Source organism: Crocuta crocuta, unplaced genomic scaffold, assembly GCF_008692635.1.
Source record: "Crocuta crocuta isolate KB4526 unplaced genomic scaffold, BGI_CrCroc_1.0 scaffold367, whole genome shotgun sequence".
In the NCBI taxonomy this organism is placed as follows: Eukaryota; Metazoa; Chordata; class Mammalia; order Carnivora; family Hyaenidae; genus Crocuta; species Crocuta crocuta.
In genome coordinates this window covers 652,200-666,038 of record NW_027527936.1, presented here as the reverse complement: position 1 = coordinate 666,038, position 13,839 = coordinate 652,200, and the positions used below count along the sequence as shown (strand labels likewise).

Below are 13,839 nucleotides of genomic sequence, written 5' to 3'. Positions count from 1 at the left end.
GCCCACAGAAGGTTCCAAATCCTCTTGTCCAGACTCCGTCCCCCAGAAGCAGGGAGCCTTTAGAAAGGTACAAAAACCTACTTTAGACTCAGTTAAGGCCACATCTGCTCAAAACCAGTCAACAAGATACAGTGCTATTTCACCGGGAGCCTGACAACTGTGGTAACTGCTGGTTTAGAGAGTGGATTTAGGTCCCAGAGGAGGAATGTTATAGGAACTGTTATTTTCTTCTTTATATTTACTACATTCTCCAATTTCTTTTCAACAGATGTATAATGACTTTTAAATGAGAAAAAAAGTTTACCAAAAAAAATCATTTTAATGTCCAGCTTATCAAGGCTCAAGCTATTTGATCTTCATAGTTCCTACAGCTGAGTGACTCTGGAGGTAGTGACGGTGGTGGTAACGATGAACACTGACATAGTCCTTACCACATTCCACATACTACTCCTTACTCTTTACTTGTATTAACTCACTGAATTCTTACATCAGTCCTAGGAAGTATTATCAGTCAATAAGGGATGGAGGCAGAGAGAGATTAAGGAACGTGCAGGTATGAGGGCGCAGGGAGCCGTGATATGAAGCCACATATCCTGGCTACAGAGTCTGTCTTAACCTCTCTACTAGACCACCTCTCCTGCTCGCCATACTTCTCCTCTGACCACCTGGCCATAAAAAGGGAACTGTCACTCCCAACTTACCTGGCTGATGATGATATTCTTGACTGTGTGTCCCAACTTCCAGTGTCCCAGTTCATGGCCTAGTACAGCAAGCACTTCCTCATTTTTACATCCTTGTTTCTTATTCTAAATCAAGGAGAACGTTGCAGATAAATTATTAACAACCTTCACAAAGTTTATACCTTTTACCCAGTAAGAGCCCTTCTTAGATTCTAACTTAAAAGAAAAAAAACCAATCAGACTTTTGTACAAAGCCGTCCATTCACTTAACAAAACATTTTCTGAATCACTCCATGGAAGACACTGGGTTAACCACTGGAGAAAGAGTCATGAACAAGATAGACATTCCCTGACTTCATGAAGTTTATAGCCTAATTTGGATTAGGGAAAAAAAAACAAACGTTAAAAATATAAATCTTTTATCAGTAGGACAACATTTAACTAAATTAACATTAACTAAATGACAAAGTTATATGACAGCTATATTATAAACCCATTAGAAATGTTTCAAAAATTATGTTCTGATATGGGAAAACAGTTTACTAGGTGAAGAAAGCATGATACAAAGCTAAAAACAATGATCCCAATGTGATGGGAAAAATGGGAATGTGCATGTAAAAATGCACAACACAGAAAACAAATGATGTATACCAAATGTTAACCGTAGTTTTTTCTATAGGATAGAAATTATAGGGATGTGTAACTAGCTTATATCTTTCCTAGTTTCCAAATTACCTACAAATAAGCACATATCACTTATGATCAAATACACCATGAACTGCCATTTAAAAAATCGACACTTCCAAGTTAAGATAGCAGAAAGAACAAAATTCACAATAAAACTACAATCAGATTTTTAAGATAAACACCCACAAGGGAGGGGAAAGGAAGGGGGGGTGACAACTGCAACATTTTGGAAGCAGGAAAGCAGACGGACAAGTGATAATGGACTTAGCAGACTGGAGAAAGCTGCCTCACAAGCCAGCAGTGCGGCAGGCAGAAGCAGCCTGATTTACGCCAGTCTTCAAAGGGCCTGGGAACTAACAGCACTAGATACTTCTGGAACTGGGGAAAAGGGGAAGGCAGCAAGAAGAAGAACTGAGAGTGGTTTCCAAACTGGTTCAAGCTACAGATTCCTTCTCCAACTCTACACCAAAAGGCAACTGCCCCTCGCCCTGGCAGAAGCCTCAACAGTTATTCTCTCTGGACAGGGTAAAAGAAGAGGACCTTTCAACTGAGGGGTGGGCATCGTGGAGAGCAAGGGTACACCAGTATAGTCTGCGTACACAGAATATGTATCTGATCAGCTATTGGTAGGGTATACTGTAGACTCTCTCCCGACCCAGCCCTCTCCCCACACTGGGCTCCCAGGACACTACCCCCAGGCAGAAGATCAGATGAGTACTCCCTGGGAAGTCTCACCACTCTACCGGGAAAGACCTGAGGATACTAACACCCAGGTGTTCTCCAACAATAAGCCCACCCAGGTCACCTGACAGCGAAGCTCAAGTGGATAAGCCTTAGCTACAGGCTCAGAGATTCCAATTAAGTTTTTAGTCCTCATTCTCTTACTAAGGAGTAGACATCTAAGAATTACCAGATATATGAGGGAAGCTGTTAAGATAGAACACTAAATCCAGAAAAAAGCAGTATGGATGAGATAGAAATTATATAAGGGAAATTTTTTTTTCCTTCAACACATATGAAGACTGGGCTGGGAAACATAAAAAAAAATAATAATAACTACAAAAATGGCTAATACTTATTAATCTGTGACTATATACATAGGCCCTCTGTGCTAAATATTCAATTATCTCATTTATACATCAAAATCAACATATGACAAAAGTATTCTTATTATTACCACTTTCTAGATGAGAAAATTTGGGCACAAAGAAGTTAACTAATTTTCCTCTGACCACAAAGCCAAAGTCTGGAATTTGAAGCCAAGTAGTCTGATGCCAGAGACCTGTACTTTCAACTTTTGCAAACTATGAATGTAAAAGTAAATTATTTAATATTCATCAATCAAATGAAGTAACTTTAGCTGACACATATGTAATCATTTGCATATTATTACAATATTACAAAATAAACATAAATGGCAGGCAGTCATATTGATGATGATATATGTTTACTAAGCCAAATAAAATTCTGTTCATAAACTTCCCAGATTCAAAGTAAACAGTGCCAAGACACAATGAACAATTTAATCTTATACACACACATGTGCACGCATTCACTCACCAACACAAACATACACACATAGCCTTAGACACCTGCATCTGACAACATTACCAACTAGAAAGTCTATAAAACTCTCAGACATCTAAAAATACTTAGTAAGTTATAAACATCCTTTTAGATATACAGTTTATTTAGTTCATCTGAAAGAAAGGAAAAGCGAAGGTGAGGAGGTGAAATTGAGATCCCTTGCACAAATCCATGAAGGGCTACACTCTGAGTCAGAGTGAGCTAGAGGGGTTACTGGGTGGCTCAGTCAGTTAAGCATCCGACTTCGGCTCTGGTCATAATCTTGCAGCCTATGGGTGCAAGCCTCGTGTACGGCTCTGTGCTGACAGCTCAGAGCCTGGAGCCTGCTTTGGATTCTGTATCTCCCAGTCCCTCTACTCTTCCCCAGCTCACACTCTGCCTCTCTCTCTCTCAAAAATAAACAAACATTAAAAAAAAAAAAAAAGTGAGGTAGGAAAAATACAGTGACAAAATAACCCAATTGTCTCAAGTCTCATCTAAAGTGGAAAAAAATATTTCTTATTAAAATTCAAAATCACTATCTGTATAATATGGTTAAAGCTATAGAGTTATAGAAAAATCCCAAGCTGACAGAGTAAAGTACTTCTGATTTGGTAGCACTGGGGACAGATGCAAATCCTCTATTGAGGACTGTACCCTGAACCCAGACCCCTCAAGATTCCTAAAGATTAAAATCAGTGATGCATTCTGAGCTCACAATAAAAATTACCAAAGACTTTAGAAGACAATGGAACAATGAGTAAGTTAGCAGAAATGATACAGAGCATCATTAGCTCCATAAGACTTCAGATAATGGAACTATTAGCTACAAAAGAAAAAGAAAAAAAAAAAAGCATTTTTTACACAAAGAAGAGATCTAAGAACATGAGGAAGGAACTGGAGAATTCCAGAAGCAACTAAATTGGTTTGAAAAAGAAAGAAATAGAGCTTTAAAACGGAAACACAATGGATTGGCTAAAGAATAGGCTAAATAAATCTAGAGAGAGGAATCCGTGAACTAGAATATAGAGACAAAGAGAGGGAAAATATAAAAGAGTGGTTACCCTTGTGGAAGACAGAATGAGACAGTGTAACATTCATCTAACTGGAATTCCAGAAAGACAGACTGGAGAGAATGGAGGCAACAACACTCACAGATACAACTGGCCAAGAATTTTCAAAACTTCAGGAAAGATCTAAGTTGTTAGGACTTAGGAATCACAATATATCCTAAGTAGGGCTGAGATAAAGAAGTCCATACTTGCAGAACATGAAAATCAAAGAGAAATCTTAAGAACCACTAGAGAGAACTATACAGAAATGACAAAAGGGTCAGAGTAGACTTTTTCAACAGGAACAAAAGCAAGCCACAACACAATGGAACGGCATCTTTAAAGTACTAAGATAAACAGCTCAATAAGATAGTCTTGGGTCGGCTGGCTAGCTCAGTGGACTGAGCATCCAACTCTTGATTTTGGCTCAGGTCATGATCTCACAGGTTGCTTCTCTCTCTCTGCCCCTCCCCCACTCATGTTTTCTGTTTCTCTTTAAAAAACTAAAAAAAAAAAAAAAAAAAGTCTTAAATTGACAATCAAGCATGAGAATGAAATAAAAACAAAATTAAAAAATTTCCTAAGAAGTTGCTAAGACATATACTTCTGGAAAAAGGAGAGTTATTTCGGAAAGGAAAGTATAAGGAATGATAAGCAAAGAAACAGGTAAGCATATGGGTAAATCTAAAAAATGACTGTATGAAATAATAATAATAAAGGTAATTTGGGGGATAAAAATAAAATAAAACTAAAATACAAGATGAAAGGAGGAATTGGATCAAGTATGTATGGTCCCTAGATTGTTCAGGAAGCAGTGAAGATACTATATATTTTAAAACNACCTAAGCGAAAGTCGGACGCCCAACCGACTAAGCCACCCAGGCGCCCCAGGGCAATACTAATTTTTAACAGCAGTCACTGAAAGCACAATCATACAATAACCTTCCAACTTGAGTAACAACTCAAAATAGAATTTTTAAAACTGTCAGTCAGTAAAAGGATGAAGATATACATGTGTATGTTCAGGGGTGGGGTGGGGATGTGGAAAGGACAGAAGAAAAAGGCATAAAATAATATGGTAGAAATAATTCCAAATATATCAATAATCACAACATATATAAATAAATTGAGCTTGTCAAAAAAACAGTGACTCTCAATCATAACAACAAAATCTAACCTACATGCTATGTATAAGGCATCGAAGACAGGATGGTAAGGTGAGAAGTAAAAAGATGGCTGAGATAGTGGTGGCTCACCGCACAACACGATAAAAAAAATGAATTATACATTAAAAAATGGTAGAAATGGTGAATTTTAGCTTAAGAATTTTTTTAAAAAATGGATGACATCTAGCAAACGTTAACCAAAAGAAAACTGGTGTAGCTGTACTGACATCAGACAAAATCAACTAAAAGGGTGCCTAGATGGCTCAGTAGGTGGAACACGAGACTCTTGATCTTGGAGTGGTGAGCTCGAGCCCCATGTTGGGTGTAGATTACTTAAAAATAAAATATTTTAAAAAGAAAAAAAAAAGGGCAACTTAAAGGCATTATTAAAGAAGGTCACCACAGAATTGGCCAAAGATTAATTTACCTGGAGGATGCATTAATTCTAAATTTATATGTATCTAATACTATTTCCTTGGAATATATTAATTCTGACAAATCTATCATAATAGAGGATGTTAACATATTTTTCTCAATAACTAAAACACCAAGAAAATAAAATCAGTATCCTGCAACAATTAGAGAACTTATATCCTATAAAGTGAAGGCCAAGGGTTTTGAAATAAACTCTTAGAAGGGTGAGGTACAAAAAAACCCCAGATGAATGTGGAATTGATTTTGTTTTATACAGTCTAGAAAAACGCAACCTAATGGGAACATGGGAACACAAGCAGCAAGATTTATTAGAATGGAGATATTCTACCGCCTTTCCCCTCCTTCCCCAATTCCTTCTTTTTAAGGAAATGTCCATTTAAAGTGAGGCTGGGTACGGGCACCTGGGTGGCTCATTTGGTTGAGCATCTGACTTAGGTTCACACCATGATCCCATGGTTCATGGATTAGAGTCCCACATTGGACTCTGAGCTGAAAGTCAGAGCCTGGAGCCTACTTCAGATTCTGTGTCTCCATCTCTCTCTGCCCCTCCCCTACTTGTGCTCTGTCTTTCTCTCTCGCTCTTAAAAGTAAATAAACATTAAAATATTTTTTAAAAAAAAGAAAGAAAAGCTTTAAAAAAAATAAAAAATAAAGCAAGGCTGGGTAGATACATGAGAAAGAGGACAAAGAGATTTGCAAGATAGTCCTGACATTTATTATCTCTTTTCAAGTATTAGAATTTAGGTCAGAGCAAGAATGATGAGAAAACTGGCCAAGTTCTGGGGCACCTGGGTGGCTAAGTCGGTTAAGCGTCCGACTTCAGCTCAGCTCAGGTCACCATCTCATGGTTCATGAGTTCGAGCCCCGCGTCGGGCTCTGTGCTGACAGCTCGGAGCCTGGAGTCTGCTTCAGATTCTGTGTCTCCCTCTCTCTCTGCCCCTCCTCTGCTCATGCTCTGGCTCTCTCTCTCTCAAAAATAAACATTAAAAAAATATTAAAAAAAAAACAAAACTGGCCACATTCTTTAAAAGACAGAGAGACATGTGTGTACCTGCACCTTCAGGGCCTTTTAGAAAGAATCATAATTTAAAGCACCAATTAATAAACATCTATTCTAAGGGGGAAATTAAGATTGCAGATTCACATACGAAGACATTCACTGCAAGAATATTTTTAACAGCAAAACACTGGAAATAATCCATATACCCAATAGAAGGAGAAAGATGGAAAAAATAAGTTTATAAAGACTAGAAATACATATAGTATGATGTTTATGGCCAGGTAGATTATTCATGTTTTCTAAGTTTTCTATTGCTTTCATAAGCAAAAAATATGGCTGTTTGCTTAATAATAAAAATGATAATAGCTCCCACTCATTAATGGCCTAAGTATGGATCAGGCATTTTACATGCAGCTCATTACTCTCCACTGCTAGAAGGCAGCTATCATTTGCCTCATTTTATATAAAGCAACATGGTCCTCAGGCTTCTGTTTTCACTAGTTCTCAGCTTCCCACTATGAATTCCTTCATTAAACAACCAGCTCTCTACTCGATGGCACAGGTTCCCATGTCTTGGTTTAGGAAGATTTTTTTTTTAAGTTTACTCATTTGAGAAAGACAGAGAAAGAGGGAGGCAGAGAATCCCAAGCAGGCCCTGCACTGCCGGCGTGGAGCGGACAGGGGGCTCAAACTCACATAAGGTGAGATCAAGACCTGAGCCGAAATCAAGAGTAGGACGCTTAACCGCTTAACCAACTGAGCCACCCAGGCGCTGCTAGGAAGCTATTTAGAAATGCACGGAGTCACATTCAAAGATACAGAATGATAAGAGCTTAAACAGGATCCACTAAAGGACTCTTGTTTTGTTTTGTTTTTGTGAGTCTTAGATAAAACTGAATTTTCTTTTCTTCACACACTAATTTCACATAACAGAACAGAAAGAAGCACCACACATTTTTTACTTTTCTATAGCACTTTCTTTTTCACAAGATTCACACATTGGCTCGTTTGATCCCAACACCACCAAACGGGGCAGGATGGGAGTATTATCTTCATTTTAGAGATAAAGAAGAGGAAGCTGAGAAGTTAAAAATGTCTTGCTTAAGATCACCTGGCTAGTAAGTAGTGGGTAAAACCCGAACCCACATCTCTGTAGCCTATGCCCTTTCCATTTACTCTTACTGGGAACACTTAATATAACCCTAGCACTTGCTGGGGAAACACTTTCTTTACAAAGGGGCAGCTTTTCTATAGTTTTACTTTTCCTTTTAAACTTCTTTTGAGACAAGTTGTTCCAAATATCCTATTTGTCTCCTAAAGGGTAAAATCCCAGAGGCAAGTTTCCTTGACATCTTTTTAAATTTTAATAACCAGTACGGAAACATTCATCAAAATGTACTAGCTCTCCCGGAGAGGACGGATTTCAGATAACAGTTTTCTTCTTTCAACTTCTGTTGATGAAACACTTCGTTTTCTCCACCTCATCCAGATCGAACCCTCCCCCCGTCACTGTGTAGCACATAGTAGGCGTTCAGTAGCAGGTCCTGAATAAACCACGTTTCCTAAACTTCTGCTACATCGGTGTACTCTCTTCGTGATTACTCAATAGCTTTCTCTAAACCAATTCACTTTCTAAAACTTAACTTTGTCCTAAATGACAATATTCATGAAATCACTCTATGCTAGTTTTACCATTGTCCAAATATACATTAATAAAGATATAGCTATTCAAATTTAAAATACTGATATACTACCTACAAAAGTAGTATGGCACATGCACTGGAAAGCACTACAGTTAAGGACTGTTGAGTCAATCTTTGTTTTTTTTCTTTATTGAGTTTTTAATTTTAATTCCAGTTTAGTTATTAACACAGAGTGTTACATGAGTATTTGTCTTTCTCTGTGTTGAGTCAATCTTTGACTTCCTTCACTCCCCACAAGCACAATCACCAGGTACTTCAAATCTATCTTTTATTGTGACTCTTGAACTTATGCTGACCTCTCACTATGCAGACTCTCATTATTTCACACCTAGATTGATGTAACAAGCCTCCAGAAGTCTCTCTGCCTCAATCTGCTCTATCCTATATGCTACCACCAAACTGTAATCTTCCTAAAGCAAGCTTTGGCTTCTACCCAAATCAGTAAACTTCCTGGCGACTGGACACAACCACTCAATGTCTTCAGAAAGAATTCTACAAACTGGTCCCAGTGTGCCTTTCTATCCCCATCTATAAGAACCCATTTAATTACTAGTCTTAGAATAGCCAGTGTGTAGGGGTTTTTTTTTGTCTCTGTCACTTTATTCATTTGATAACTTTGACCTGAAGAGCCCCATTCACAAGTGAAAATTCTGCTTAGTTCAAATATCATCTATTTTAAGAAAACTATCTACTAGGGGAATCTGGGTGGCTCAGTCGGTTAAGCGTCTGACTTCAGCTCAGGACATGATCTCACGGTTTGTGAGTTTGAGCCCCATATCAGACCCTGTGCTGACAGCTTAGAGCCTGGATTCTGTGTCTCCCTCTCTCTCTGCCCATCCTCCACTCCTGTTCTGTCTGTTTGTCTCTCTCTCAAAAATAAACATTAAAAAAAGGGGCGTCTGGGTGGCTCAATTGGTTAAGCGTCCAACTTCAGCTCAGGTCATGGTCTCACAGTCCGTGAGTTCAAACCCCGCATCGGGCTGTGCTGACAGCTCAGAGCCTAGAGCTGTTTCAGATTCTGTGTCTCCTTCTCTCTCTGCCCCTTCCCGCTCATGCTCACTCACTCTGTCTCAAAAATAAATAAAACGTTAAAAAAAAAAGTAAAGAAAAAGAAAACTATCTATTAGAATCCTCGTTAACCTCTTAATTACTAATAGCCACACTATTGCAGCCACTCATGATATTTACCACACTCTGCTTTAATTTATGGGCTCTGTGTACAGGGCTAGTCTCTTCCACTACAGGTTCTTCGGGACAGGACAATGTCTAATGTATTTTAATCATGTAACTTCTACATAGATGCTAAAATATTTGTACCTATCAGTGAAATAGAGCAGGCTCCTCAAGAAGCCAGCAAAATAACTCAGACTCCACTCAACACATTTCAAAAGACTATCTAATCTTTTTTAAGATTCACACCAAAGAGAAGTGTTCTCCTAGATGCTAATGGTCAGTAATTTCATCACACTGTTTGAAATCAGTGGACCACTGTCGAACGTCATGGTTTGGCTATCATGTTATCCCCCTACTCCGGCACCCCTGTAGGTGGATACCTTTTAAGAGGGTGACTTGCTGAACTTGCATGATTCCCTAGTGCTGTCCCTGGGTCACCCTTTCTGGATTTCAGTTTTCCTACTGATGATATGACCTTAAACTCTCTTCTTAGCTTAAAATCCTGACTCTTGGTCAAACCAAAGTGACTTTTATTCCAACATCCCAACCGGCAGGATAACCCTACTTCACAAATAAACTAAATCACAGGAGTTAACCCTCTCCCAGTGCTTTTTAATCCCTTCACAGAATCTTGCCTCATGTACATAAGAGGCGAGGCACTTTATTAGACTACTTTTTAGGATCACGATGGATGTTCAAATGATAATATTTTCCGGTAGTTAGAATATATAAAATGGAGTACAAGGTATCTCACCTAGTTCATTTAATCCTCACAGCCCTAAAGGCAGGCAGCTTCAGCCCAGTGTTTCTCAACTAGGAGCGATCCTGCCCCCCAAGCCCTACCTCCAAGAGCTATCTGGCAATGTCTGGAGAGATTTTCAGTTGTAACAGGGGTTGAGGGTAGGGGAGGCTGACACTGATCATGCAGTGGGGAAAGCCCAAGGATGCTGCTAAACATCCCATGATACACGAGATACCCTCCCACAACAAAAATCACCTGGCCCAAAATGGCAATAGTGCCGAGGTGAGAAACCCTGCTGGCAGCATCTTTTAATTAAGAAATCAATGATTCAGGGGGCCCTGGGTGGCTCAGTTGGTTAAGCATCCGATCCTTGATCTCAGCGCAGCTTAAGATCCCACAGTTCATGAGTTTGAATCCCACATCAGACTCTGCACTGATGGCCTGGAGCCTGCTTAGGATTCTGTCTCTCCATCTCTCTGCCCCCTCTGTCTTGTGCACACATGTGTGCATGCTCGCTCTCTCAAAAGAAATAAACTGAAAAAATGTGTGCATGCTCGCTCTCTCAAAAGAAATAAATAAACTTAAAAACAAAAAGAATCAATGATTTAGGGCCGCCTGGGTGGCTCAGTTGGTTAAGCGTCTGACTCTTGATTTTGGCTCAGGTCATGGTTTCACGGTTCATGAGTTTGAGCCCCGTGTCAGGCTCTTCACTAACAGTGCATAGCCCGCTTGTGATTCTCTCTCTCTGCCCCACCCCCCCCACTCTCTCTCTCTCAAAATAAATAAACCNCGAACCCATGAACCATGAGATCATGATCTGAGCCAAAGTCGGACGCTTAACCAACTGAGCGCCCCAATAAACTTTAAAAAGAGAGAGAGATCAAATAAGTCAGGCAGAGAAGGACAAATATCATATGTTTGCACATTTAGGAGGATTAGGAGGAACTTAACGGAGGACCATGGGGGAGAAGAAGGGGGTAAATGGTGGGAGAAAGGGAGAGAGGCAAACCATGAGAGACTCTTGAATGCTGAGAAAAAACTGAGGACTGATGGATGTGGGAGGGGAGGGGGGAGATGGGCACGGAGGGGGGCACTTGTGGGGATGAGCACTGGGTATTATATGGAAACCAACTTGACAATAAACTACTTGTAAAAAAAAAATAAATAAATTTAAAAAAATAAAAAGAGAGAGAGATCAATGATCAATGATTTAGAGAACTTAACTTATTTGCCCAGAGATATACAGAACCAAAATCATCTCTGAATGACACCAAGGCCAAAAGCATTTTCCAATACATGTACAAATACTGGTGGCTGTTTCTGATTAAAATTCCGCTGTTTCTTATCATTGTCCCTTCTCCCCCCATTTAGCCTTGGTACTTTAGGTCAAGAGTCATATGCTCTACTGACTTAGCCAGCCAGGAGCCCCCCGAAAAAGCTTTCTGAGACTCAAGTCAGATTTAAGAAATGTCTTTTCCTGTGTTCCCACCGCATTCAGTACACACAGCTTCACTGTTATAGTTATCTTATTTCTCCCCTTCAGATCACAAGCTTCTTGAGATCTTTCCTCTTTATTTTTGCATTTCTAGTGCGAGGCATAGTATGTCAGCATAGAATATAGGTTTCATAAATATCTGTCAAAAAAACAAAAGAAAACTGACCACATTATATAGTATACCCCAGGACACCCAGCTACTAAATGACAGAACCAGGATTCAAACCCAAGTCTCTCCATTGCCAAAGCCTAGCACTTCTGCGTCTCAATGAGGTAAAAATCAGATGTTTATCTCCTCTTTGTCCTACCTGTGGGAAGTCTTTGACCATAAACATATCAAGAATATATATGAAGTCTTCTTTTAAAGACAGCTTATGATCATAAGAATTTTCCTGTCTTATGCTTCCCATTTTCATGTATACATTCTACAAAAGCTTGAGAGGTAGTTAGCAGGTAATAATAGTGATAGTCTCTCCCAAATACCAGAATTATAAAGGGGCCCATGGTGTTCTTTTTTGGTAAGAATAATTTAATTCACCCCTCACTGCACAGAAACTGATGTCATTCTGAGCTGTCATATGAACTGTTTATAAAAATGGAGCCCGGCCTCTTAGGAAAAGAAGAACTCACTTTAACATTAGCTTTTACTTCTTCACTGTCCCCTTCTCCGTCTTTGTGGGCTTCCATGCCAGACTCCTCCAGGATGGCTTTGTTTAGTACAGAATACTCTTCTAGTAGGGTGTCAAACAAAACTATGCGCTTGTTCTTGAAGAAGCCATAAAAATAAGCATTGCTGTGGGAGGAGCGTTTAGATCCTAAGGAAAAGACAGTTCAAAGCATGGAAAAGAATTAAAAAGTCTGGGGTCCTCTGGAGAGACTCCTAGAAATTGTATTACTGCAAAGGACATTAACATTTTCAAACTGTTTAATACTTGAAAAAAATTGTATCAACATAAATCACCATGAGCAGTGGAGATTATCTGTTTTCCTGCCACCTCGCCAACAAATATTTGTGCACATTGCAGCTTTACAGCAATAAGGAAAGTCTAAATATCCAACGGTAGTGGAATGACTGAATTACAGTAAAGCTGTGAAATGGAATTTTAAACAGCCAGAAAAAAGCAATACTTTTGAAGAATCTTAACAAGATAGGAAAAAAGCTCACCAATATACTGTGAAGGATAAAAAACTTCGTGTATATAAGGTTCCATTATTGTCATGGAAAAAAAAGTACATGTAAATAGAAAAGCATAAACACAAGCCTATGAAGACATATATCAAAATACTGAAGTGTTTACCCTTGGCTTCTAGAACTACAGACTTTTGTTCCAGCCTTTATACTTTCCAAGTCTTTTTAAAATAAGTATATTCACTTCTATAATCAGAAAAAAATTAAAGCTATTTTTAAGAAGACTGGGAAAAAAAGAACATACTTAACAGTGTGTGGCTAACAGGAGCTGAACTATGGTTGATTTTTTATTTGATTCTTTGTATTTTTCTTTATCTTCTAAATGTTCTACACTGTAGAGGGACCTTAGTGGTTAAGAGCAGACTTTGGGCTCAAATCTTACCTCTGCCATGTACTAATTGTGTAAATGTAAGAAACTTCCTTAATCTCTTTAAGTTTCATTTACCTGTTTATGATGTGAGGTTAATCTCTAGCTCACTGGACTGGATTAAAGATTACATGAGAAATTCTAAGAAATCAACTGTATACCGCCTGATCCATAAATGACTACTATTACTTATATACATTTTTAAAAAAGAAGAAATGATAAAACATTTGTTTCTCCTGAGAATTTGAGATGTCTCACAGAAAATGTGTATTTTGTATCTAGTCATACTTCTAAAGTATGCTTAACAATACAGTCAGAATACAGTATATTTATATATATATACTGCAGTATATATGTTTAGAATATAGTGAGGCTTTGATAAATATTGGCCTACTTATGTATTTTATTATTTTTTCTTCTTTTGATTTCGTTGCCTAGAAATTAACAGTCAAACACGTGGTCCGATTTTGCCAGTAGTGCAGGACCTTAGCATCTGGAAAGCTATGTATAATTCAGAGGTCTCACATTTCTATCTCATTTCTGTCTTCTCTGATTCTAACTTTTAAATTAAAAATATTTCTTAG

At 38.5% G+C, this 13,839-nt stretch overlaps 1 protein-coding gene across 1 annotated transcript in view; it reads right to left on the bottom strand.

Annotated features, from left to right (window-relative positions):
• The window catches only part of ZMPSTE24 (zinc metallopeptidase STE24), a 40,427-nt gene that overhangs the window by 7,436 nt on the left and 19,152 nt on the right, over positions 1–13,839 (bottom strand). Inside the window, exons 7-8 of the mRNA XM_077751965.1 lie at positions 12,330–12,514; positions 702–806 (exon numbers count right to left, since the gene is read on the bottom strand). Coding sequence (XP_077608091.1) covers positions 702–806; positions 12,330–12,514 — 290 coding nt within the window. The remainder of the gene's footprint in view (positions 1–701; positions 807–12,329; positions 12,515–13,839) is intronic.